Here is a 26,790-nt window from a genome sequence, read left to right as displayed (position 1 = left end):
ATTTGGCAAAAACACAAATATGAAATTAAATCAGTAAACGACACCGCTGTAAATAAACAAATAATGAAATAATTATTTTATACTTACACATAACTATACAAATTCCTTCTCTTTATTCTATCAATTTTTTTTTTTTTTTATGGGACTTGCTGTTTAACACCTTACAAAACAGAATAGGTAGTAATTTGAACAACAAAATATTAAATATAAAAATACATTTCTTTAAATTAATAGGTACTAAAATATGAATATATGATAATGTGGACATAGATAAATAATGAAATATCAGTTTGAAAATATATATAAAGCTTTAATTCTAAACGATTAAAAATTGAATTACATAACGAAAACTTTCTTAGGAAAAATAAATATCGGATTAACATGTGACATTGTCTGCAGAACAACTAAACATGTATACCATCAACATGAACTTCAAAAGAGATATTTAAATTTAAAATTGTATTATTTGTTATATTTTAAGGCATTACGATTGACTGTATTTGGAGCATGTGACACACCACCTAGAGGCGAATGGTTGCGTACTGGGTTTGTGTTTAGAGATCCTGAGAAAGAGCTATCGTACGGCTTACGAGCACGCAGAAATGGTACCAGAGGAATGCAGACTGCAATACAAGGATATATACTCAAAAATTTACTATTTACAAACACCAATAACTCGTAAATATATTTCATATAGCAAAAAAAAATAAATATAACAAAATCTTTTAATTCTTCAATTCTATCATCGAGTTATTTAATCTATTTTTTAAAGTACTTAACTAGTATATTTAATAATACTTTTATATTATAGGTACTATATTATGTAAATTATAATTATAATTTTCATGACATATATGTAAACTTTTTTAACTGAGAAATTATAACTTAATACAAATTAATTTGTATTTATATATACAATATACATGCATAATGATGATTTTGTATTTATCATAAAATTATATTATGTACAATTTAAACAGATATTAAATTTGGATATAACATTGTTTAACTTTTAAATTGTTTTCTTACTAGATGTATAATGAGACCATCTAAACAGCAGCAACTAGATGCTCTTTGTAAATCAATTACCGAAATCCTGTGGAAGATTGGAGAAAATGAAAAGGTTGTAGTATGTTTACCGCAAGAAAAGAGTTATGTACCACACTCGTTAAACTATTTCCAAGATAATGTCACCGAAAAAGTAAGGAGATTACATTGTATTATATCTATTTTTAAAATTAACTCAAAATATGTAATCTGGTCATAGTTTAGTTAAGGGATGGGAAAAATTTGACCTTCAAGCAAAATCTTGCTGAAATATTAAATAATATAGGAAAATAATCGTAGAGTGATAAAAACAATATCTTTATGTATGTATATATTATGGTATAAATTATACATTAATTGATTTAGGGCTTTTAGACTTCTGGATAAAAAGTGGTGTCTGTTATTTGCGCTTCAGTTGATAGATTTTATATTTTTAATCATCAAGGCTCATAGTCACGAGTAATAATTATCTGTCTAAATAACTGCTTAGAAGTAATTAACAATAATTTCAAAAAGAAGTAAAGTAATAAAACAATTTAAATGCCTAAATCTAAAGAATTCAGAGAAATATTAATAAAAATTTTGTATACAATTGGGATTTATCATGACATATTTTCTAATTATAATTTTAACTTTAATTTAAAAATACCAATATAGTTACCATTGGAAGTAATCTACAAAATTTAATTTTTTTATCGATTACACCTATTTTACATGATTTTGTGTTATTTTAGTCCATAGTAATTAATTTAGAAACTCTCTTAACATTTTCAACTTTCTTATAAATGTCACATATGTCTATTAATATTATGTATAAAATATAAATGATATGTCAATAATTATTATAATACCAATATTAACTTAATTTCTTAAAAATGAACGAAAATGTCTATAGAAATGTCCCATATTTATAAATGTTAATATATAAAAGCATAATATATATATAATTTTTAATTATCTATTAAGTATATTATATAATTATAATTATATTATACTTAATTATAGCTCCACTTATTCGAGTTAACCAATATTCAAGACTTAGAAATTTTCCTCAAAAGATATTTGCATTTGGTAAGTTAATAATTTTTAGTTTTTTTTTTATTTTTTTTTTTGAAAATATAATTATAATAAATGATAATTTTCCAATAAAATAAATACAGTTCATTACAAAAAAAAAAAAAATCACGAACGGTTTTTTTTAAATTCGAAGTATAGTATTAAAGAATTTCTTAAAACTTAAATAATTAGGTTTTCCATAATTTGTTATAATTTGTTGAAAAAAAATAATTATTCTTAATTATGTCTAGTTTCAAGATGATCCGGGACCTGGATCACTATTGTTGCTTTATAGTTCAGTACTAACAAGAGGACTATCCAAGTAATTTACTTTTTATTTAATTCGTAATAACATAATGATATTCCATAATGAAATAAACTTATATTTTACAACCGAAAAGATAAAAAACAAAATCGTAAATATATGTATCTATAAAATCGTTTAAATACGTTTATATGATAAAGTGTTAACGTTTTAAAATTCATTAACTTTTGAATAAAAACTACCTGTTTGTTATTTGAAAACAATTAAAAAATGATTTTGTTCAATTTTAATTCAATGATAAATTATTGCATACTCAAATCGATTCTGAACGAAGATAACTTATTGCCTATAGGCTTTATAACTAAGTATATTTTAGAATATATTTAAATACATAATACATGGAAAATTAATTAATTTTAATATTAGTAATATAGAATGTTAAATATTTTTTTTCTGAAAAGATTATATTTGAAAACGTCATTTCGTATATAAAATATATCATTATTATTAAAATAAATAAATAAATATATATATATATATAGTAGTATAATATTTGTTTTAATGCTGAAGTTTTTATGTATTATAAATTTGCTAAAATAACATAAAAGGTCACTGTTTTAAATTATGAAATACATTTGAATACAATCATTGTATAAAAAATACAATCTTGAGCAACTGAGATGGGAGTTAACATCTTTCTATAAGGATAGCTTACATTATTCTCTACTGTATTTAAGACAATACAATAGAATCACAGGAATATAATATAAATAGATTCACAATATTATAATTACATAAATATATTAAAATAAGTCTTTATGTTTATAATATTTCAACGTATAAAAAATTATAATATTAACAATAATGGACATTTTTATTAGAATTAAATGTTAAATACATTATGGTATAATATTATATATATATATATATATATATATACTACGCATATACATATCTGCATGGAAAAACTTCAATGCTTAAATGTGAACTCATTATAAATGTATTTATTAAAAAAAAAAAAAATTGTAACAATATTTAAATGAAAACGCACGTATGATTTCTATTTAAATAGCTGATTTAAAATTTCCAAAACCATATGGACTTAATATAATAATGATATTCAAAAATAATATCACTAGATGTTCTCTTTGATCATGACATCAAGTTTACTTTAGTTACATACTTAATTTGCATTGTGTCTTTAATTTTACAGATTGTGAATCTTCTTATTTATTTATTATTAATAGAAAATAAAGAAAGGTGATTTATTCATTGCTATTTTACAAGAAATATTGATAAATTATAGTTATTTGCGATAAGTAAGTCCACTTAAATATAGAGCATAGGCCATTAGTCAATTTTTGATAAATAATGGAATGTATATCGTATAATTAATCCATAATATAGTTTAATCTACGTATTAATTACAAAACAAGAAAAATATAGGCTATATCCTGATATGAACATCTAAAAATAATAACAAAACATACATAATTGTAAAACCTTAATATAGAACCTTGATCATTAGTCCATTATGATGTACATAGAGTATAGCTATAGAGTATACCTAACCATAACTAATTAATATAATATTTTTTTTTAGTATGTGTGGGAATTTAAATGATTGAATAAAGAAACTATTCAAATATAATAGATCGTTTCTGAATAAGAATGTGAAATACAACAAAAAAATCACATAATTTATTGTAGAACTAATATGTATATTCCTAGATGTGCTCAGTATCTAAAATAGAACTTATGGGAGCTTCCTTATTGTAAAATTATGATATTTAAATTTTAAAATGTGATATTTAATAAAAGCTGTATAAAAAAATTATATCTATATCGAAAAAAAATACCACAAAAATGTACTCCAAATGCTTGACATAGTCTGAACTACATTATTTTTATTAAAAAAGCCAGAAAAAAATTGTAAAAATTAAATTAAAAATATTTATTAATAATAATAATTTAACTTTTATGTTTGGATGATCAAAATATCAAAAATTGCTTTCTATAAAATAAACAAAAGTTAAAAATTAATGACGTATTAAAAATAAAGAAAATTTTATAAAAAAATGTACCTATGTTTAAATATGTTTATTTTTACCGCTGACCGTAACATTTCATCAATTGAATACAATATAATAAAATAACGTGCATTATATATTAATATATCACTAGTAGTTTTATAAGTAAATATTTCTTAATATTTGATATCCTATGTAAATGTTATTAGGTATATTAAATATTTTTATTTTTACTTATTAAATGGTATGTTTAAAAAAGGAATTCTTGATGTAATTAAATAATTTGATCATTTTTAAAACAAATTTAATCTGTAAAATAATATATGAACTAAAATTTAAGATAAACTAAATGTAGAAATTTATATTGTGGCAAAATGAATCCCTTGTCACTTTAATATTATGTTATGGGGTCAAAAAGGTCACTTTTGGCACCCAGTGCACTCTATAACACCGCTTACCTTTTTTTTTTTTAATGCAAATTTAATGATATTTTAACATTTCAGAACTTACATCAAATGCCGCAATGTAGTTTTGTTTTGTTTATTTTAAAGAATTTAATGCTAGTTGTCTTTTTCAACTGAATAATACTATATAATTTCATTTAAAGGAATACTTTTTACATCGATTTTTCTTTAATATATTTGTATAAGAGAAAAGGAGTTTCTAAAATTATCAAGTTAAAATCACAAAAACGTATAAAAAATATATGATATTATACCTTATTAATTATTATATGATGTAATTAAATTGTATTTTTAATTAGTTTATTATATTTATGTATGTATATATAAATTAATTGTTCTGCAATCAAAGTTGATTATAAAATTAAAATGCATTTAATAATTTTGCTAAAACTATAACTTAATATCATATTTAATTGTATTGTTGTTTATATTTTTTTTACAATACTTTAATTATAAATCACAACCGATATTTTACAGTATATAGATTCTTAGTGAATACCTAAAAAACTTGGCTGGAATTGGACCACATTGATTTAATGAGGTCTTAGTTTTTGCTCAGCAATAAATATTCATTTTACATATTTTAGAAAAGGAAAAAAAACTAAAAATTTTTTAGAAAACAATATATTTTGTTATTTTCAATTTAGAGTTTATTATATTTTTGCTGTAATATTGTCATTTAAATTCACTCAAATGCAGTTTTTTTTTAATTATAAATTTCATAATGTAGATGCTTATAAATGTTATCAATAACCTAAAATGAGTGAAATATTGATTCTTTTAATAAATAAATAACTTTTTATAGTATTTATTATAGTATTAAAGAAGACTAATTTTCTATAGCAAGCCCATATGTTATTAACATAACAAATATGAATTTTAAATATTTTTACAAGATTAAAGCTTATAATATATTATTAATTCTTCCGATATTTATAATATAATATTTATAACCATGTTTCAACTCTTGCACAGAACTGATTATAAAAGACAGTGAAATACGTATTTTTCCCATATAGTATAATTTTTAAATACTTAAAATAAATGTTTATTTATTTATGTTAAATATTGAATAGTGTAAATATTTATTTTTTTAAACAAATAATATTATATTATACAGTACTAATACTTAAATTTATTTATTTTAACAGTTATTTATTTAATTCGACCAGTAAATTTTTACTTATTTTTTACTAAGTAAATATTTTGTCTTATAAGTATATATTGGTAAATTAATACACTTTTTCAAATTTTTATAGTAAAAACTACAATGATAATAATTAAAAATAATAAAACGATGATAAAATATTTTATTTTTTCTTAGGTTATTTAAATATTGTTGTCTTAAGGTTGCATAATCTCATAACAAAATAAACTTTAATCGTTAAATTACTTCTTAATATAACTAAAAAAACCTTAAATATTATGGTTTATATATTTTTAAACTTTTCTAAATTCAATTTAACCTCCTAAATTTTATGATAATACTAATAAATAATTTGTTTGTCTTGTCTTGATAATTATTCTACAAATCTGTTTTCATTATTTAACATTTGTATTTTTCAATCTTTGATTTATATTCTTTAATCTTTATGATAGGATCGTATCAGATTTAATGGATGAAAAAGTGTATCTTATATCAAGTGCTGAAGAAGGGTCAATATGCATCGTAACGCTGATGCTTACTGGTAGAGCTACTCCTAATTTACATAATGGTATTGTGAATATTGGTGACGAACAACATTATGTGAGCTATAGTTTATTATTATAACAAAGACGAATCTTTGTAAAGTTAAATTACTTGAATTTATTTGTTTCCAGGCTATACCACATTACGGAATATTGGCCAGAAGTGAAGTGGGTCTATTGGTTCACTACGAAGAAACATCTACACCAGTACAAGTCACACAGATACCAGGTTCTCGATTAAAAACGCCGTCCTATCCGATTTGGATAACTTGCGCTAAAGGTCATTACGGCATACTCTTCAACACTAATAGGGAACTGTTGAGAAATCATTTAGCTGAACGAAGGTATAGATCAATACTTTTTTTTTTATAATTACTTATAAAAATATTTCACTTGTAATTTTACTACACCAATATCAACAATAAATAATGTATAAACAAAATATAATATATACATGAAAAAATTTAATAATATCAATATATAAATGATTATAAGTGCTATATTTGTATATCTGTATAATATATAAAGGCTTACTGAACTACAATTAAATTAAATGCAATAATATTTAATCCTTTCATATGAATTATTTTAGTTGGTAAATAAAAATTGAATAAAATATACGTAGAAGCAACCGCGTAGCTATAAATATACAAAGTATTCTATTATAACTTATATTTTGTTTTCATAAACATAGCAATAAGACATAAAAAAAACTATTATTCAATAAAAATAACACTAATTATTCATTAGTATCATTTTTTTTTCTAATTTATAATAATTAAAATAATTAAATACTAAGTAAAAAAAATAAGCTCTGAATATTTTAATTTTCACCTATCGAAATTTTATTTTTATAATTTTTTTTTTTGCATCTACTCGATGTGTCTAATACAATTGTGGTACTACGGTAGTATTGTATTGAGCACAGATCACTCCATGAAATAAATAAAAATTATCAATACCTACGCCTATATTATATTAATATATGTAGCAATACAGAATTTTTTTTTATACATATCTTTTTTTAACAACAACATGCAAATCAATTTTGTCAATGGATAATATTGGATTAAATGCTTTTTTGAATCGTAAAAAAAAAATTTAAATATAGTAAATATTATTAAAGCCATTTTAACTTCATTTTGAGATCATTTAAAAAATAAAATGTTTTATTAAAACTTGATATTAATACTATTAAATGTGGTGAAGAATACTATAATGAGATAACTAATGTCAGTGGCCATATAAACAATTTGTACAAAAGATATTAACTGATATAGAATAAAAATCGTACTACATATTACACATTAAATTTTGTTCGACAAGATGACATTCAATAAATTTCAAATATTAAACTTGAGATTTCTTAGCAATTCTACGTTCAATGATAGCATTCTAAAAATATTTGACTAAAAATAGGTTATATTCAACTATTTCAACTCTATATAAGCAATTAAATGTACAACATTTTATTGAGCTAACCAATGTCAGCCAAAATAATTTTGAGATTGGTAGAATATTTTAGAAAAATATAATATTATAAAACATTTTTTTAAACTTTTTGAGTTCGTTACAAATATAAACTATATTATCATTTATGTATTTGAAAATGATTAATTTATTATAAGTAAGCATAAATTATAAGTTTTAAACTAAAATATAAAAGAATATTATACTAAGAAAGTTAATTAACAGACGTTTAGTTAAAAAATAATATTCATTATTATTTTATTACGAGTAGTAAGTTAGATATATATTAAATAGAAAATAAATACACAACGATAAACATAAAAAGGGAAACTCTCTAGTGATAGAACCCAACGTTAATTTTTTTTTTGTAAATTTGTTATAGTGGTTAGTAAAAATAGAACCGGTAAATCAATTACCCACCAAACATAATAAAAAAAATTAATTCTAAATTATAGACTCGCTTTAAACCTTTAATTACTGAACTTGCATCTGACTCACTTAGAAATCACCTTGAAATTTCTCATGTCGTCTTAAGAAAAATATGGTGTCGATATTTATTGAATGATTAACGGTTAAAATAATTTCGAAGTATAAAATTGGATACGTATCGAGGTGCAGACGAAAATAATACGTAGGATAACGGATAGAAAAATTGTAGAGTATGTATTTGGGACAGTTTTGTATATCTCAAAATTTAGATTGCTTAAGTCTAAATAGGTTCTAATAAGGGTTTATAGATTGTAATTTTTGTGTGGAAAACTAATTTTAATTTAAAAATTGTTTAGTCAATGAAGACGACTATTGAGGATTCTATTTTTAGATTTGATGTGATGACCCCAAGTCAATCTTTTATCAAGTATGACACCGAGGTATTTTATTTTTGAGGGTATTAGTACTGGTTTTCCTTGAAAATAGAGAAGAAAGGGTATAGATTTTTTTAACGTGAATGGCAGATCTATTGATTTATTTTGGTTAATCTTAATTCCCCACTTGGATGACTACATATCAATTAAATTTAAACGTGTTTGAAGAAATTTCACAATTTTTACAAGATCATTCTTAGATAAAAAATTGCGATTTCATCTATATAAATAGCCATATAAGTATTAGAGGTTTTAGGAATGTTAGCTGTATAAATATTGCATAAATCGGGAGAAGGTTGCTATATTGAAAAACTCCATCTTTAATTTGGTTGTATGACGATACTGAAATACCATATATCAAGTTATATAAAAACGGTATTTAAATTATGAACGAATTATCAAATAACATTTAAACATTTTAAGTAAGAATAATTTAATTTTAAAGAATAGACCATCATGTTAGTCAAATGCCTGGGCCACATCGAAAAATACCTCCGTGTATTATTGTTTTTTTCGAATGAAAATAAAATTTGGTCAGTTAGTCTGTGACTTTGATGTGCAGTCGAATGATAAGTTATGAAACAGAAATAGTTAATGCAATAATACAGTACATTAGTACGTATATTAAATAATAGTATCTATAATACAGATAAGAAACTAATTTAAAATAATATGTAAATAATTAAGCAATTGTAAAAAACGTGAACTTGATAAATACGTATTGTTATAGGTTGTATGATTGGTAAATAGTAAAGGTACTTACTATTATAATTTATCATTAATGATAGCATCAAATACTTACAACACAGTTTTCATCACCATTTTGACTAAACTAACTGGCCATTACCATTACTTCATATCAAAATAATGTTTGACATTCATTCAACTGATAAAACGTTTGTTTTGTGTTGCAATTATTATTGTTATTATTATTTTTTTTTGCTTAAGTTTTGTTCCTAATGAGTATATAATAATATCTATGTTATGTGTGATGTAAATTGTAAATAGTATTTCGACAACATTTTCAATAGATCAATAGTTTTTATTATATTTTATATAACTCACGCTAAAAAATTTAAGTTCTAGAACCCTGAACTTAGGGTCAAAACCTATTATAATTACGCCCACTAGCTTGATTTATTTATATAATTTTATTATGCCTTTATTATTATGCACGTATAGATTACTATTTGAAAGTAAAAACGAAATTGGAAACTGGAAATTATTACATATTTAATAAAACACATGGCAATAAATCTATGTCAGGTTGTATACAGGGTTTATTCGAAACAAGAACAAAAAATAAATACCCGGTAGTCGATTATTGATATTCGAATATTATTATGACGGTTTATTTTTTAAATTTTTTCAGTATTTGTCTGTTTACTTTTCATAATACAGCCAAATATACGTATAAAGTATAGCAGAAGTATTGTATAAATCTTATAACTTCTACTGATTTTTGAGTCATAACGACTTTGTCGAAATTATTTTTCTTAATATTATTACATTTTTACGTATTACTTTTACATAATTTTTACAGATTTCCATTGACTCACTATTCTTGTAGCGGTAGCGAGAACCACGCGACGGTAGATACGCGATCGCACCCGAACGAACAAACACGGATGATGAAGACCACGGACGACATTAACAACACCACGTCACTTCTACTATTGGTCGAATGTCTTATACATACTAAGTGAGTAATATATTGTTGTAGTTTATTTTTCTTTAATCGTAACAAATTAAACCAATACATATACTTACCAACACATTCTGATTACAGGAGTCAAATATATACATGTATATTTATTTTTTATTGATAGGTTAGGTGTGTGAGAAATAATTTTAAGTGCTATACAGTTCATAAATTATCATAATTATTAATATTTATATATTTTTACATGCAAATTAAAATTTTTTTTTTTGTTTATCTTCTACGGATTTATAAACTGCTAGGCCATTTTTAATAAAATTCATATCAATAGATTTTTTGAGATTCGAAGGATGTTTGTAGCTTATTTTTTTAACTCCTACAGGTTGCTTTAGAGTGGAATCGAGTTTGGGTTCACGAAAACTGAATGCTTTTTGTTTATTTAAATGATTGCCATTGTTTACAGATTATATTACTGTTATAATTAGTAGAGATATTGCATAATATACCTATACAATTTTTTCACAAATTTATTTTGAAAAAATAAATAAATCTTTAAGTCAAATGCTTATGAACACAAATTATTCAATAATTAATTTTATGATTTGTAATTACGATATTTGTACTATCTTAATAGCTACTGGACATATTTTTAACAGATGTAAACACATAAAGACAAATCCTAATCTTAATAAAATTAGATGAACGTCGGTTTTTAAGAGGAAGCGTCCACATGCGCAATATCCAACTTACATACATATAACAGTAAAATTTTGTTCAGCAGAATCTATTTCATAGTGTTAATTATAGAATTAATTAAATAAATTTACCCCACATTGTATGTATGCAAGACGGAGACATCACATGCTGTTGTGGCGTCCTCTTAAGCATTCATTAAATCTGTCACTTGTTGTTTGTGTTTACATGAAAAATAAATCCAAAATTAATAAGTGGAAAATCATAAAATTAATCATTTTAATGTAATTGTGTTTATATTATATATTTCAACTAGAGCAAAACGATAATCGATAGAAATATAGATTAATTTGAACCCGGGCAGAGTAGAATAATATAGTTAACATAATAATATATGTTTTATGATTTAATGACAATGATGGATGATGGTTATTGTTAAGGGAAGAGATGATCCACTCATAACTTCCCCACCCCATGAACCATATAACCGCTATTGACTGATGATGATTAGTAATATTATTTTGTTTTTCCTCGCCAGGTGGGAAGGAGCTTCGGTGCAGTGGACGGGCGTTACAAATGCAGTAAATTAATACAGCATATTAAACAGTAGAAGTATACAGTTGTTTATTGTCCAAAAACAATTATTAAAAATTGGTTGTTGTCCGAGGTTACTAAAATACCAAAAATTTAACAGAAAATAGACCATAGTATATGTATAACATATTATTAATTACTAATAAAATATTGTGTATATTCAATTAAAAAAGAAAAAATTAATACGATGTGTCCTGTAGTATAATAATATATTTTTATTAAAAAATAACAGGTATTAAATCACTTTATGATGCTCTAATTATTTGATGATTAATCAAAAACTAGAAAGTAATAATAATAAATAAAAAGTACAAAGAAACTAAATTAAATATAGAATACTGAAAGTTTTTTTTTTGGGAACAAGTATGTATAATATTATTATGGTGAATAATGTTCGTGGATTGAGTTTTTTTAATGTACAGCATAATATACGACATAATATATTTATACTAGATATATTTTATATACTTGGAATACAAATTATAATATATAAATTGAAAACAAAATAACAATGATTCATCTGTCTACAATATTACGTAATGTCAACAAAATAAAATAATTATATTGCATTTTAAATAAAATATTTATAAATAATAACGCTGTTAAACCATCGAAGTCCAAATGGTTTCCTTTAAAACCTGTAAAAAAAATGTAATTATTAAGTAAGAGAACTCCTAAATTCGAAAGTATAAAATAGATCGTATATCATTTGTCTTGTATTTAAAGAAAACCCAAATAAAAGACAGAGAAAATAATATAGACACTTGAATCTATAAATCAATATTTATGTAGATATATTTTTAAATTCTATTAGCTACAGCCATGTTTAAAAAATGATTTAAATGAATTAAATAAACAATGAAAACTTTAATAGCATACTCCAATAAATCTGTTTCAAAAAAATAATAAGAAGAACTCGATGTAGTATTATATACGTAATACGTTGTACCTCCGTGGTACTTCGAGAAAAGGAAACAATGACCGCTTTCCGAGGTTCTTCAGTATCTCGTGGTTTTGCGTCAGCACTTTCTGGTTCTCATCTACGTGTCGTCGTGCAACCTCATACATTAATTTTTGTCGGAGCACGTCTAAAGAGTTGACGATAGACAAACTAGGACGGCTCCTCGGTGATTCTCCTTGTATTGCACCGTTTCTCTTTTCGATCGAAGCCATATCAAAAAAGTTTTTCTATTGAAAAAAACGAAAAATTATTAAATTTATTATTACCTACTGAATATTGTATGCACTACAAAGTATAATACTATATTTAATGATTTTGTCCATCAAAGCGTTGTAAAATATATTGAATGTGACTGCTATCGAACGAAATAAAATAAACACAGATATAGGTATGCCGATTGGAACCTCATTTTTAATTTTTTAATTTTTTGTTTGTTTAGGTTAAAGATTTACTGCGTTTATTGTCTTTATCAAAACCTCCTAGTAAGATTTAGTTATCCTGGCCGGACAATTTCTGAAAAAAATTAATTTTTTCTACGAACTAAAACTTTTAAATCGAAAATGAAATAAAAAAATATTAACGGAATAACAACAAGTTTAGTTAAAATATTGTACAAATGCTATATTGACTACTGAATAATCATTTTATGTTACATTATGTTGTACATTTCATATTCTAAACTTCTGTGATTGTTTAATTCTAATTGGCTTATGTATGATTACTGAATAATTATACATCAGTTCACATGATAAAATAGTGTTTGAAAATGTTACAAAAAATAACATTTTTAAATAGGTATTTCAACTGTTAGAAATGTCTTTATCTTTATAGTAATATTTAGGTGTTCATTAACAGATTTAATGAATTATGTTTTTTGTTTTTATTAAATTATATGTAAAATATAATTGCTACATATATAATTACACAATTACATTTCATATTATGTTTTTATCTAATAATATCTTATATCAATATAATATTATCGATAGTTAATAATTGTATAAGTGTTATATAAGACGGTTAAATTATATATAATTATTGGTAAATGGCAACACATTAAATAACTATGATATCTAAAATTAACTAAAGTAATATTCAAATATGACTGAATGTATTATTTATCTATAAACAATCTATTTTTACTTTTGACCTATGGATATAACTTTGTAAATTTTTCACATGAATTATTGTAAAATATAAAATATTATAATATTTAATATGTTATCATTATATAAGAAAATATAATAGAAACACGGTACACATTCAAATATTCAATGTTCATTAATTTTATCAAAACGTTTCAATTATTACCTTATAATTTATAAAAGAACTTAGTATAAGTACCATAAAACACATTAAATTTTGTTATTTAAATATGTAATTAATGGTTTTATTTTGTATAAGCGATCATCAAGTAAGTTTTAATTATTAGCTTCAATATTTGGAGCAAAATGAAAACATCTCATTAAATTTAAAAATCTCACATAGTTCGAGAAACAGGAAATGTTTAAAAGGTGGTGTGTCTTCTAATAGTTATTTAATTTGCTTATTTGTATGATACTAGTGTGAATAATTAATTCAATGCATTTCAACATTTCTTCGTTATCTATTGATTTTTATGCAGATATACGAGAATTTGGCGTAATACCAACATGTAAAAACTCGGTTTCAGTATAATTATTGATTTCATGAACTAATAAATTTATAAAATTGTCATTAAAAAGCAAAAAAAAAAATCTATAGGATTTTGTTTGTCTTCCATTGAAACTAACAATTAGTTTTGTTTTGTAAAAGAAAAATTAGACTTATTAAATTCTTCTTCTTGCCAATTAAAGCCTAACTCACCATTATTAATATATGTTGATTGAGAATTATCTCTTTATGTAGTATCTATGGTTTTATGTTCACTCTCTAAATCATCTGACAAATCATCTTCGACATTTTCACACTCATACTCACTACCAAAATTAGTTAGATCATTATTCTCATCCCTATCAAGATTAAAAATTATATGCTTAATTTTCTGTTGATAATTACGATTCCTACATATTCGTTTGGGTCAGGATGGACCGGGTTCATCCAATGCATTATCCATATATATATATATATATATATATATATATAAACACAGCGAAAGTAAACGAAATTGTATAACAAAATCAATAATTTATCACACTAATATCATACACGATTATTATTAAATACCTATAATAAAACACGAATACAAACGTGTGCTATTGATCCAGATTGATTTAAAATGAAAAACAAAACGTTATGGAAAAAAAATATTTATTCCATAATATTTACCATACTAATATGTATAAAAACAATAAAATAAATATATGTACGTTCATACGTTTATCATCAACAATCAACGATGGCAAAATGACTATTAAAATAATATATTTTAATGAAATAACAATATTGAAGTTTCCCAAAATAGATTGAATAATTTACTAACTAAAAATAGAAATATTGACGTGCTGTTAGCACGTACATATTAAGTAACATTCAAAGATAAAGCTGACAAAATATTATTTATTTAATCATAACGCTGACTAAGTTATAGTGCATTGAAAATAAAGTCGCGAATGACGCCAATTAGCGTCATCTGCAGTGAACGTGTTAAGTACAGGGCTTAAAAATATTATAATGACTTTATAATTATAACGTTATATTTGACAAAAAACGATTGAAATTTATAAATGTAATTATAACGGAAAACGATAAACATAAATAATTAAATAACACAAAACAAAACGCAAAACGTTAGTTAGTAGGTATATCTTTAAATTAAATGATTAATTTCCAATTATTTAACAGTTATAATTTATAAAATATATAAAAAATTTTAATTCTGAATAACGCTAAACGCAAAAGTTGAATAACATTTAAATTCTGAATAATGATAAACACAAAATTTGTATAATGTTTTAATTGTAAATGACATATAACAAAATTGTTTTTCAAATACAAGTCCTAATTAAGTAACAAACAATATAGCAATTCCATCTATCTGTTATGTTGTATATTATTATAATAAATTCTAACCGTAAATTACTTTGTATTATTTAAAACAGCTAATATAGTTGAATACAATAACAAATTTATAAAAAACAAAGTTTATGTATAAAGAAGAGTAAAACTTTGATATTTATTAGTGTGGCCGAAAAAACCAATATTTCATAATTTTATTTCACATGAAACATTTTAAGCTTCTAGCACTATAATTTACGAATTGTCAAGTCGAGTACTTAAGTTTTAACGGGCGATATAGTTTTGTAGATTATTATTCAAACCGATGTGCACAAATTACGCGTTTTCATACGCGTATAATATTATAGATAGGCTATAGTTTTAACACGTCATTGAACACTGGCTAAATACATTTTAAGTCCCCTGAGTTTTAAAGTGCTTTAACATTAATATTTTTAGAGTATTTTTACGTGAACACTATACAAAATATTACAACATCTAACCCTGGCCACTTGTAAATCATAAAAATTATAGTTTCACTTTGAACTATGTATATTAATACAGATAAATATAAAATTACGATATGGCGTGGCATATAATATTTTATCTCGGCCGTTCATTATTTAAATTATAAATAAAAGGGGCATACCGTTCGCACGTCATGGTATACCGAGTATTTCGAATCGAAATGTCGTACTAAACGACAAAAATAAACGATATATACACCTACCTACCTATATCGAATTCCAATGAACCAATGATTTGTCGTCCAATGTTTGTATATTATATAGCAGCATCGTATATCGCATGTACCCAAGTCAACGATATATTGTCACCGCGTGTTTATATTGCCATTATTTGAAACGTCGTTTTAAGAATAGTGTTTTTTTGAAGTCTTGTGTTATTTTTTTTATCCCGAGACTATATATAATGTATATATATATATAATATATTTATATATAAGTTATAAGCGTTGGTAAGTATATGGTAATACGTTTATATCTGACGTTGTCTGTTACACTACATGTTATCTGTTTAATAAATGCACTATTTCTACCACACGTGTATACTTTTCGCGGTTGCATAGAAGTCTTCAAACTCATTCTTGTCCAAAGAAAATTATTATCGCGTTTATAACACATATATTTACATGTAAGACGACGGCGTACACTAGTTTTATGGTTATCTCGTTCAAATTACCTGCGTACTATTGAAGACATTTGTCTTAATTTCGCAATCTACACGCCGTTCCGGTACATAAAGGAAAAAGTCACAATTTTATATATCCCAAGAGCCAAACGCCACCGCTGCAATGCAGTATAATATAATGGGTGTAAGGTATACACACATTTTATTATTCCATGCAGATTGTTGTTGGATATATATTAGTATGTACGTAGTACTGTGACTTTAAACATTAGTAATAATCGTATTCAGAGAGATAATTGTACGTTGGACAAAATACGTATTTTGTCAGATTTTCTTTCATAAAACTTCCTTGAAAATAAGTGTGGGTTAAGTAGGTTTATAGCCCACAAACCTTAAATCTTGTTATTTGTTTAATCTTTTGGATTTTAATACAGATTTTTTTATAGCAGTAAAATAAAGTAAAATATTAGTTTATGCATATTAAATTCATAGTATAAGAAAATAATTCTCAATAAATATTCTTTTCGTTTGTAGAGAAATTTTACACAAAGAATAATAACTTATTATCAATATAATTTTTAGATCAATAAAAATCTATTTTTATACATATTTATGACTAACCATAATCCAAGCCCGTTATCTCGTCATCAAAGTCGATCGCGCGTGTCGTTTGTCAATATAAATATGCTTCACTGGCATGCAAGAAAATTTATCTACGTTTATCTGAATATAATGTTTTGCAGACAAAAACTACGATGAAATGGTTAAATAATTTTAAAATGTAAAATTAATAAAAAAAAAAAATCATAACAATACATATTGCATTTTGTTATGCATATAACAATAATTAAAAATAAATCCTTCTACCATCCTTAAATCTTTCTTGAAAAGGATCCAGAACCTTACAATGGCTTAATTTGGGTTTGCTCAGAAAACACAGAAGACTTAAAGTTGATCAAATAATCGTAATATTTGTACAAAAAAAAAAAAAAAAGTATAATTACATAATATAAATGAATTAATCGTTTTTTTCCTTTCATTAATTCCGCTAAATAAATTTATTTATGAAAAAAAAAATTGAATTATTATTGTTTATCACAAATAATAAAAATAGCAGTGAAGTTACAATTTAGAAGTACGTAGTTTTATGATATACACAAGCATGATCAATGACAGAAATGCATCTGTTTGTGTAGCTCAACCATATTATGTTATAACAGACAGTTTAAATAAAAGATATCGAATTCAACTGTTCGAAAGTGTCAACGTTAATTAATTCAAGTAACAGCAGAAACCAATGAAATTAGTTGAATAAAGAGCCCTGAATAGTTTTAATTAAAAAGTATAGTTTATGTATATAAGTGGATTTGTAATTATCTAGAACTCTGATTTTACAATTTACACTGAGAGTGGATTTTAAATTTACTACTTTATTATAGTAAGTACTAACTATTAAGTACACACCAATCGAAAGTTTTTTATTATTTTTATTAAGTTATTGGAAAAAAATTAACTTTATCCGAATCTAAATTAAATATGATTATCTATTCAAATAGAATACAATGTACATTTTATGTTATTAAAATGGCTTGTAGTAGAAAATTCAAAATATACATGTAACTAAAAATGTTAAATAACCATTTAATCTTAAGTTTTAATATGTAATTTAAAGTTTAAATAACATATTATTAATTAATTTATTTTTTTAATCTGAAAACAACATAGATACCTATTTTGGAGTTATTCTTGTATGCATAATTAAAAAAACATACTTTATTATACAATATTATTTACAATACCCTTTATGGGTTTTTAATAAATTGAATTGTAACTAAGATAATTTATTCTGTTTCTTTAGTATTGTCGTAAAATTTATTTGTTTTTAAGAGTTATATAATTAGATGGACTCAAGAGCATAAAAGTATTTTAGACATACATTTAATTTATCTGTATTTTACGCGTTAAGTTTAACATTTGTGTAAAGCTATCTACATTAATAAATAACTTCTTTAAATGAATATTAACAAAGTAGTTAGAGATATTTAAAAAAATATTAAGATTGTATAATAAATATATTGACTTAGTAGGTACCTCTTTTATCATAAAAAATATTTATATATACGTATAATTCGTTACCAACTAAACATTAGTATGTTACACATTCTTGTATTATTATATTTTCAATGATTTAATATACACTTGGTTGAATAATCAAATACAACGTATGTATATCCTATTTTCATATATATATGTGTGTGTGTGTGTGTGTGTGTGTGTGTGTGTGTGTGTGTGCATGAATAGAACTATGTGAAAATGTATTTTTAATTTAATAATGATTTTATTGATATTATTTCAATATTCGTTAGTAGACTTTGCTAACTTTTCAAGACACATTTTTACTGTTATAGACATTTATTAACTTTCATTAATTTCAGTTGAATACGAACTGTTAATATTTATAACAATTAAAGCAGAAAATCAAAATGAACTCGAATGTGTATTTCTAATGAACTCAAGTGGTACTTAAATAAATCTTTCGTTAGCTCATATAGCCAAACTTTACTCCTTTAGGATTTGAGAATACATTTAAGTAGGTAGGTATATCTTATTTTTTCATATATCTAATATGACCAAGCTTAGAAACTTGTATGCTGAAACCATATAAGACTTAGTGAATGAGGCAAGAATACCCATTTCGAAGTGTTGTTTTTAAGTCAGATAACTTTTCTCATTGGATTATTATTGAGTGTAGTTCAAAATAGATTCAGTTCGTTGTACGTACTATGCAATAAATAAAAAAAGCAAAACCTCTATAGATTTTTCTAGTAAAAAAAAAAAAAAAAGCAGTATTGATAGTTGATCCTTATCAGTGTAGAAAGATAAATCATTTCGAATCAACACGTCAAAATGAAAAAACTGAATGATGAATTTACAAAGGTTATACTTATATTTCAAACAATTTATCGTTACCTCGTTCGAAAATAAACTCGTTTAAGATGATAATATAATATTATACTGAACTTTTTTACGGGTATCGGTACCTATATGCATTATTACGTATGTAGGTATGCCTAAATATATTATACCATACTAACATTTATTTACCTATTTTAAACAATTTCTGCTGCTGTCGAGAATTTTTTTAAAATTTTATTTAAAATAACTGTAGCCGTTGTGCAAACAATAATCATTGCTTCAGCGTTATTAAATACGAAAGCGGACTTACGTCAAGAAGCTCCAAGTCCTGAATTCTAGGTTCGTAGTAACGGGTGTTTTGAACCATCGGCTCATAGATAACGGCGCTGTCACAGCACCACGTGACCGCCACCAAAATCCAGGCGATCGTCAAAATTCTCATTATGTATTTACGATTTTCGGCTTAGCTCTGATGATGGTTCCTGCAAAACAAATAAAGCAGAACATTTGTTTTAAAGTGAAACGCATATTTTTATAGGTATTATAAATCTACCGCGATGAATTTTTAGAGTTTCCGTCAATGGTAGTTGTCTTTTCCCCGCCGATTCTGTAACGTAACTATTGTATTTAATTGCGTTAGAAGCTGCGTTATGTGTGCAAATTATTATTATTTTTTATTTTATTTTTTTTTTTTTTGTTTTTTTGTGAATAATGTTGTCTCTGACGCCCAGTTTTTCACGAAACCCCGGACGACGTTATTTAATTTCCAATACTAGTAACATGATTGTTACACCGTTAGAGGACAGATAGTCCGCTACGATGACCGACGGTCTCATGATGTACTTGCGAAAATTAATTAATACAACGGTGTTTATACTTAAAACAAAACAACGATATTAATATTAAAACGGTTTTCGAAAAATGCGCACTAGTCGAGACGACGACCATCTACGACGCGTGACCAAAGTGAATGATTTGTTTGCCATAACTATGATCCATATTATACATAAATATATAAACATATCTGACCTTTGTGTTAACTCCCACAACATTAATTTAGATATTCTTATCGGGAAACGGCCTATTATTTTTTTTCATGTTCTTATATCTAATCGTTTTAATTTCCGCGCATATTATAAAATATACTTTAAAGACAGATTGTGGTAATATACTCATTACCCACTCTCTTATATTCACAAAAACAGCCTAATGGACAATGGTCAATATTCAAATAGTAATAAACAAGCAATAAAAGATTTACCAACGTAATAATATAATATTATCATTACCACCTATGGGGTTTTGAAAATACTAAATTAGATATTTAAATTGAAATAATCCAAACATTTTATTTAGTGAACACTAAAATAATTTTACTATTTAAATGTGATATCAATAAATGTATTTAAAATGAGTTCACGATGCATTTGCAAAATGATTATAAAATATGACGAAAGTATGTTAAGATGTATTTGTCACATGATTAAAATATAATATTTTCATTGTGATAATTTAAAAAAAAATGTTCTAAAATTAAAATCTGAGTATTTTTATTAAATTGTCTAAAGCTAGGGGTATATCAAAATATCAACTTTTTGTCAAACCTGTATAATATTTATGATTAGAAGTTATTTTCTTAAACAAAATAGTCAAATAAAGAAAACTGGTCTAGATTATGAGATCCAGACATTAATCATAATAAGTTTACTAAAATTAAAAACTGAGATGTTTAGACTTATATCGTTATAGTAATATGTATATTATACACATGTATGCCTGATGACGGCTTCGTCAACTTCTACCTAGAAATAGTTAAGTAAAGTTGAAATTGTTCATTATTGTTTACACGGATTTTATTAAAATTTTTCTTTAAATTACTTTAAAAAAAAAATTGTGACTCGCATATTTTTAATATGTTTTAACTGCTGTTTAAAGAATTTATGAGGAACCATTTATTACAATATGTCTAAGGTTTTTGACCTTGTATAAGCCTTATTATCATAAATAGTGAAAAAAGTGAAAATTCTCATGATTTCATATCTATAAATATTCTAAAATTACCCAAATTTTTTTAAAATTAATTACAGTATATAAAAAAATCTAATATAAATTCTTGTTGATTTCATATTCCTACCATGATTGTTTTTTAATTATTACAAATTTGATTTTGTTAAAAAATAGAGTTGTGTGAATATTCCTATTTTTTTGCTGTTTTTTCGATAGTTGTTCTTAATTATTTTAAAAAATACTGAAAACTATTTCTTTTTTTTTAACTAATCCAAAAGAGTAGAATAAAAGTTTTGATTTGATAATCGAAAAACAGTCCACAAAGAAAATTGAAACATGCTAAAAAATCTTATGGCAGACACAAAATGAATAAATATAAATATACATAATATACAATTAGAATACAAATATATTCGTTGGAATGATCAGAATCTATCGATAGAACTTTATTTTATTCAGAATTATTAATGTATTGATTAAATGCCACTGACCGGGTTAATTTTTTTTCATTTATCCATCTATTTTTGAAATTGACAGAGAATTGAGAGGTAAGGTAATCAAACCACATCTTAAACTAACTTTGACAGTAAATACGGTGATTAATCGTACTATTTCACTTTCTGTCTTTAAACTAGTCAAAATAATCGAAAGTTTATTATTAACGATATAAAGTAAAGAGAAACGTCGAATCATTGATAATGTGTTTAATTTCTATGGTTAATCTAAGAGCAGAGAGAATAAGCTGATTTTGAAGAAATCTGAACATATTATTTTATCTAACAAAGACAAAAGTAATAATTGATACAAATATTAAAACAATGTTCAATGCATAATAAATATATTTTCATTATTTCATTAAAAAATATAGTGATATTATCATAATCAATTCATTAAAAAAACATTTACAAAAACGTAGTGTTAGGTACCTTACCTATATGTATATAAATATATTGATGTAAAATCGCGTGATAATGATAAACAAAATATAAACCCTAACATTTCATACTTTTGTATACATAGTTTTCATGTAGTATGTATGTAGGAATTTCAAAGCGTCCGTCAGAACCGCTTAAAATTGTTGTTCTGATGTATCTTCACAAAATATAGTATGGAAACTATTCACGCTACAATAAAGTATTCAAATGTTATAAGATTGTAAAGACAAGTTTAGAAATGTTCAGGTATTCATTTCAACTTTCTTTCGTATAGTTTTTTGACATTTAAAATAGGTTCCTAGAAAAAAAGGAAACTCGTTTATAATATCAGTCACTAGTATTAAATATATATATAACTGTTGCAAAAATTGATGTATAAGCATCTCTATTGAATATTTCGTTTGAAAAGTTTTATTCCGTTTTGTAAATTTGTTGTTAACATGTACACAGTAAAAATTTACCTATATAAATATCTTATTGAATATTTATATAGCTGCGTTGGCGTACAAAAAAATATGTTAATTATTTATGCATATACCATTTCATAAATTTAATAAACATTGAAAAATATTATTTTTACGTAAATTAATTACATTTTTTAGCCTAGAAAAATGTAACTAGTTATTTCATAATCTTTGAAAAATTACTTTAGCACCTCACATAAACAAAGATAATGTTAAAATAGTTGGTTGAAATTAATGGCTTTAAAATCTTCATTTTAAAGTCATTATATTTCATCTGACTTAACAAATAAATATATTGATATTATCATTAAAATATATAATATAATATATTCTATATAAATAACAATTGTAAAATCAATGACATTTTGTCTTAATAAAACAATTTATTTTATTAATTTTTAATAAGTTTAATTCCATACGTAGTTTCACAAATAGTTTTAATATTTTATTAAAAACTTATATTTAAACACTGATGAAAACATATATTTAATATGAGGCATATTATTACGAGTATAAACTTATATTATTCTCTTTAAAACAATTAACATTTTTTCAGTAAATTGTCATATAAATTACTTTTTTTAGTCCTATTCTAGTTTTTAAATAATGAATGTAACTTGATATAAAGATATTTTTTCTTTATAGAAAAATTAATATTATGTGTCAAAATCAAATCAAAACTTGATTTATTCATTATATTTTTAACATACATATTTAATCACAAAAAATGTTTGTTACTTAATCAAACTAATCAAAGTTTTACAAAAATAAAAACATAATAAATTTTCTAAAATGTATTATTTATTATATTTAAAACAATAACTCTATACAAGTAGGTACTTGTAAAACATTTTTTGTGAACAATGCTCTGATAATATCCTATCAAAATGTTGACATATTCTTTGCTCCACATATAACCGACGATCATATACTGTTATAATCGTTTTTGTATACAAAGATTTTAAATCCAATTTTTATATACATAGGTACTTATTATTTAATCAAGTTTTAATACAATTTATTACTATATAATGATGAATAATTTAATATGGTTGGTACTTAAATATATTTTTGTTCAATTAATTGAACTTTTCAAATATTGATGAAAATGGGTATATTTATTTATTTATTTATACTTATTTTTAATAAAACCGATTCAACTTTATTTTTTTGTTATTCAATAACAAATAACTGTAGTATACTTCACATTTTCACTAAATATTTATATTATAAAATTTTAAAAACAATTTCGTTTTATTTCAGTTATTTGTCAACATTTTAAAATTTTTTTCTTTTTCCTTTAAATATTGATGACAATTGTTATTCTTAGCCACAAAGCTTGAAATCTACTTAAGTTTCTCACAATTTGTTCTAACTTAAGTTTAAAAAAAAGTTGAAAAACTACATTATTTTATTATGAACCTTATAAAATTATGAAGAAATTGAATGCTAATTTTGATTTTTCATTAAGAGATTCTGGTTATATTATTATAATGGTTACAAATATATAATCTATTGAAACTTTTTGTCATAAAATATATTATTGTTAACTGTAAGCAGTTATATTTTAAAAATATAAGTTCAACATAATGTACCTATTATTTATATAAAAAAAAGTACAAATAGCAAAACAAATATACATAATAAAAGTACCTACTATTAGAAATATAGACTGTATTTTCAATACCCTTGATTATAAACACTATATGTGTAAAAAAAACTATTATTTTACTAAGCATATTGTAAGTTTATAATTTATGTTATACCTATGTAGTCTATGTGAGATGATACATGCATCTGAGATGTATATATGTACATTACAATAATAAAATATAAATACATGCCTATATAATATATTTGAACATAATATATCAAATTTTCGTATTTGAAGAAAAAAATTGTTTAACTACACGGGTTAATTAAATGTGTTTTTAACAACGTTAAGTTATATACACTATTAAGGCTTAAATTAATAAAATATTTAATTATGTTGTAAAAATAATAATTTACATTTTGAATAGTATTATTCATATCGATTTCATTGTTTCATTCAGTATAATTTGTTGTGAATGTCGCTTCAATTTACACAACATAGACCGTTGAAATAACACAATCCACAAGTATCAACATTATTAATCTTGAATGAACAGTTTGTTATTGTGCCTGAGATAAACTTTGGAGACATATTTGCATAAACCATCAAATTGCGTCTCATACTCGTATATTATATTTATCAAACTGGTTTATAATAATACTTGGATTAAAATCATAATAAAACATCACGCCTTGTTATTTTTTAAAAGGTAGTGTATGGCCAATTTCTATTATACTGAATCATTGATTTAATTACAATAATACTCATACCAAGAGTCTAACCACTATTATATTTACCATAGATTTAGAAAGGCTGTTCGTCTGATTCGGAAACCTAAGCATAATATATATAATATTAAACAAATATCTGCAGCATTATATGAATGTGATATGTTTCACAAAGACTAGGTTTAATAATATACTCTTGTATATCATACAACACATAATATACATCAACAATACAACTTGCACGAGAGTAACGTGATGGTAAACGTTTTGCATACAAAAAATATATTCATAGACATATATATTTTTTTTAATAATCACGCATGGGTACCGTAACATATGTATACGAATTCAAGTGTTGGATAGAAAAATAATGTGCACACGTCGCGGAACAATATAACAATGTACCTAATGGAAAGAAAGACGAACGAGTACTGACAAACACTGTTCAAAAATTATTGTGGCGTCTGTCAACGCCATACGCACACGATGTATTTTTTGGATATCGCAAAGAAAAAAACATACCGATATGCGAATGGCGATTGTTGCTCGATGAAAGGACTGAATTAATGTTTTTTTCTCAATCGGTGACATTATGCACACGATGTATATTACTGCATAATATTGTATGACGTGTGTGATCTATATCGCGAAGGTATTGGTTTGGCTACCGAAATTATTCAGACATCATACGGTGTTAGCACCATGCTTTGTTAAATATTTCAATTTATTATTTTTATTCAATGTTTTTATGACGTAGTTTAATAGCTTCACTTAAAGAGAGGGATTAAACTTGAAATATATTTAGAAAAAACAATGGTTGATTTTTAAGGTTTTCTCACAGTTCAAACATTTAAAACTGATTGATTTGTGCTTGTGATTCACGATCAAAGTATTAAATTATATAACTTTTCAAGTATTAATTGTCATAGATGATTAATAGTAAATAAAAGTACTTTAAAAAACACATACACACTGTAGTTAATATAGTATTTAATAATATATCGAGTTGAATGAAAATTTGTATCTGTAAATGCTTCATCTATAACTTAATCTACTATTCTTATTAAAAATGTTTATCTTTATTTTTAACTTGCATCTCAACTTTAATCATAAAATAATAAGAGTTAGACATATAACTTCTAACATAAATAATTAAAGGCATTTTTTATTTATATTATTAAATATATAATTATTATGTATTTATCTAAAACGCGATAAAAAAATAAATA

The 26,790-nt window shown here is 24.0% G+C and overlaps 2 protein-coding genes across 7 annotated transcripts in view; one reads left to right on the top strand and one right to left on the bottom strand.

The window, feature by feature from the left end:
* The window catches only part of LOC112595382 (inactive ubiquitin carboxyl-terminal hydrolase MINDY-4B), a 46,030-nt gene extending 34,096 nt beyond the window's left edge, over nucleotides 1–11,934 (top strand). For 3 of the 4 annotated variants that reach the window (XM_025340549.1, XM_025340559.1, XM_025340567.1), the window contains exons 3-10: nucleotides 482–678; nucleotides 1,033–1,201; nucleotides 2,053–2,118; nucleotides 2,355–2,425; nucleotides 6,462–6,609; nucleotides 6,684–6,895; nucleotides 10,428–10,586; nucleotides 11,776–11,865. In XM_025340549.1, coding sequence (XP_025196334.1) covers nucleotides 482–678; nucleotides 1,033–1,201; nucleotides 2,053–2,118; nucleotides 2,355–2,425; nucleotides 6,462–6,609; nucleotides 6,684–6,895; nucleotides 10,428–10,586; nucleotides 11,776–11,827 — 1,074 coding nt within the window. In that variant the 3' untranslated portion in view covers nucleotides 11,828–11,865. Of the gene's footprint in view, nucleotides 1–481; nucleotides 679–1,032; nucleotides 1,202–2,052; nucleotides 2,119–2,354; nucleotides 2,426–6,461; nucleotides 6,610–6,683; nucleotides 6,896–10,427; nucleotides 10,587–11,775 lie in introns of all 4 variants that reach the window. The other variant, XM_025340554.1, reaches the window with a different exon arrangement.
* A 363-nt stretch (nucleotides 11,935–12,297) lies between these two features.
* LOC112594739 overlaps nucleotides 12,298–26,790 on the bottom strand; it is a 34,821-nt gene continuing 20,328 nt past the window's right edge. Inside the window, exons 2-4 of one of the 3 annotated variants that reach the window (XM_025339716.1) lie at nucleotides 20,144–20,315; nucleotides 12,781–13,019; nucleotides 12,298–12,469 (exon numbers count right to left, since the gene is read on the bottom strand). In XM_025339716.1, the coding sequence (XP_025195501.1) occupies nucleotides 12,463–12,469; nucleotides 12,781–13,019; nucleotides 20,144–20,275 (378 nt within the window). In that variant the 5' untranslated portion in view covers nucleotides 20,276–20,315 and the 3' untranslated portion in view covers nucleotides 12,298–12,462. Of the gene's footprint in view, nucleotides 12,470–12,504; nucleotides 13,020–20,143; nucleotides 20,316–20,386; nucleotides 20,805–26,790 lie in introns of those variants that run through there. The other 2 variants (XM_025339708.1, XM_025339700.1) reach the window with 2 other exon arrangements.

The sequence above is a fragment of the Melanaphis sacchari genome, unplaced genomic scaffold (genome assembly GCF_002803265.2).
Source record: "Melanaphis sacchari strain LSU unplaced genomic scaffold, SCAv2.0 Contig0_pilon_pilon, whole genome shotgun sequence".
Classification (NCBI taxonomy): domain Eukaryota; kingdom Metazoa; phylum Arthropoda; class Insecta; order Hemiptera; family Aphididae; genus Melanaphis; species Melanaphis sacchari.
This window is presented reverse-complemented; position numbering and strand designations above follow the sequence as displayed.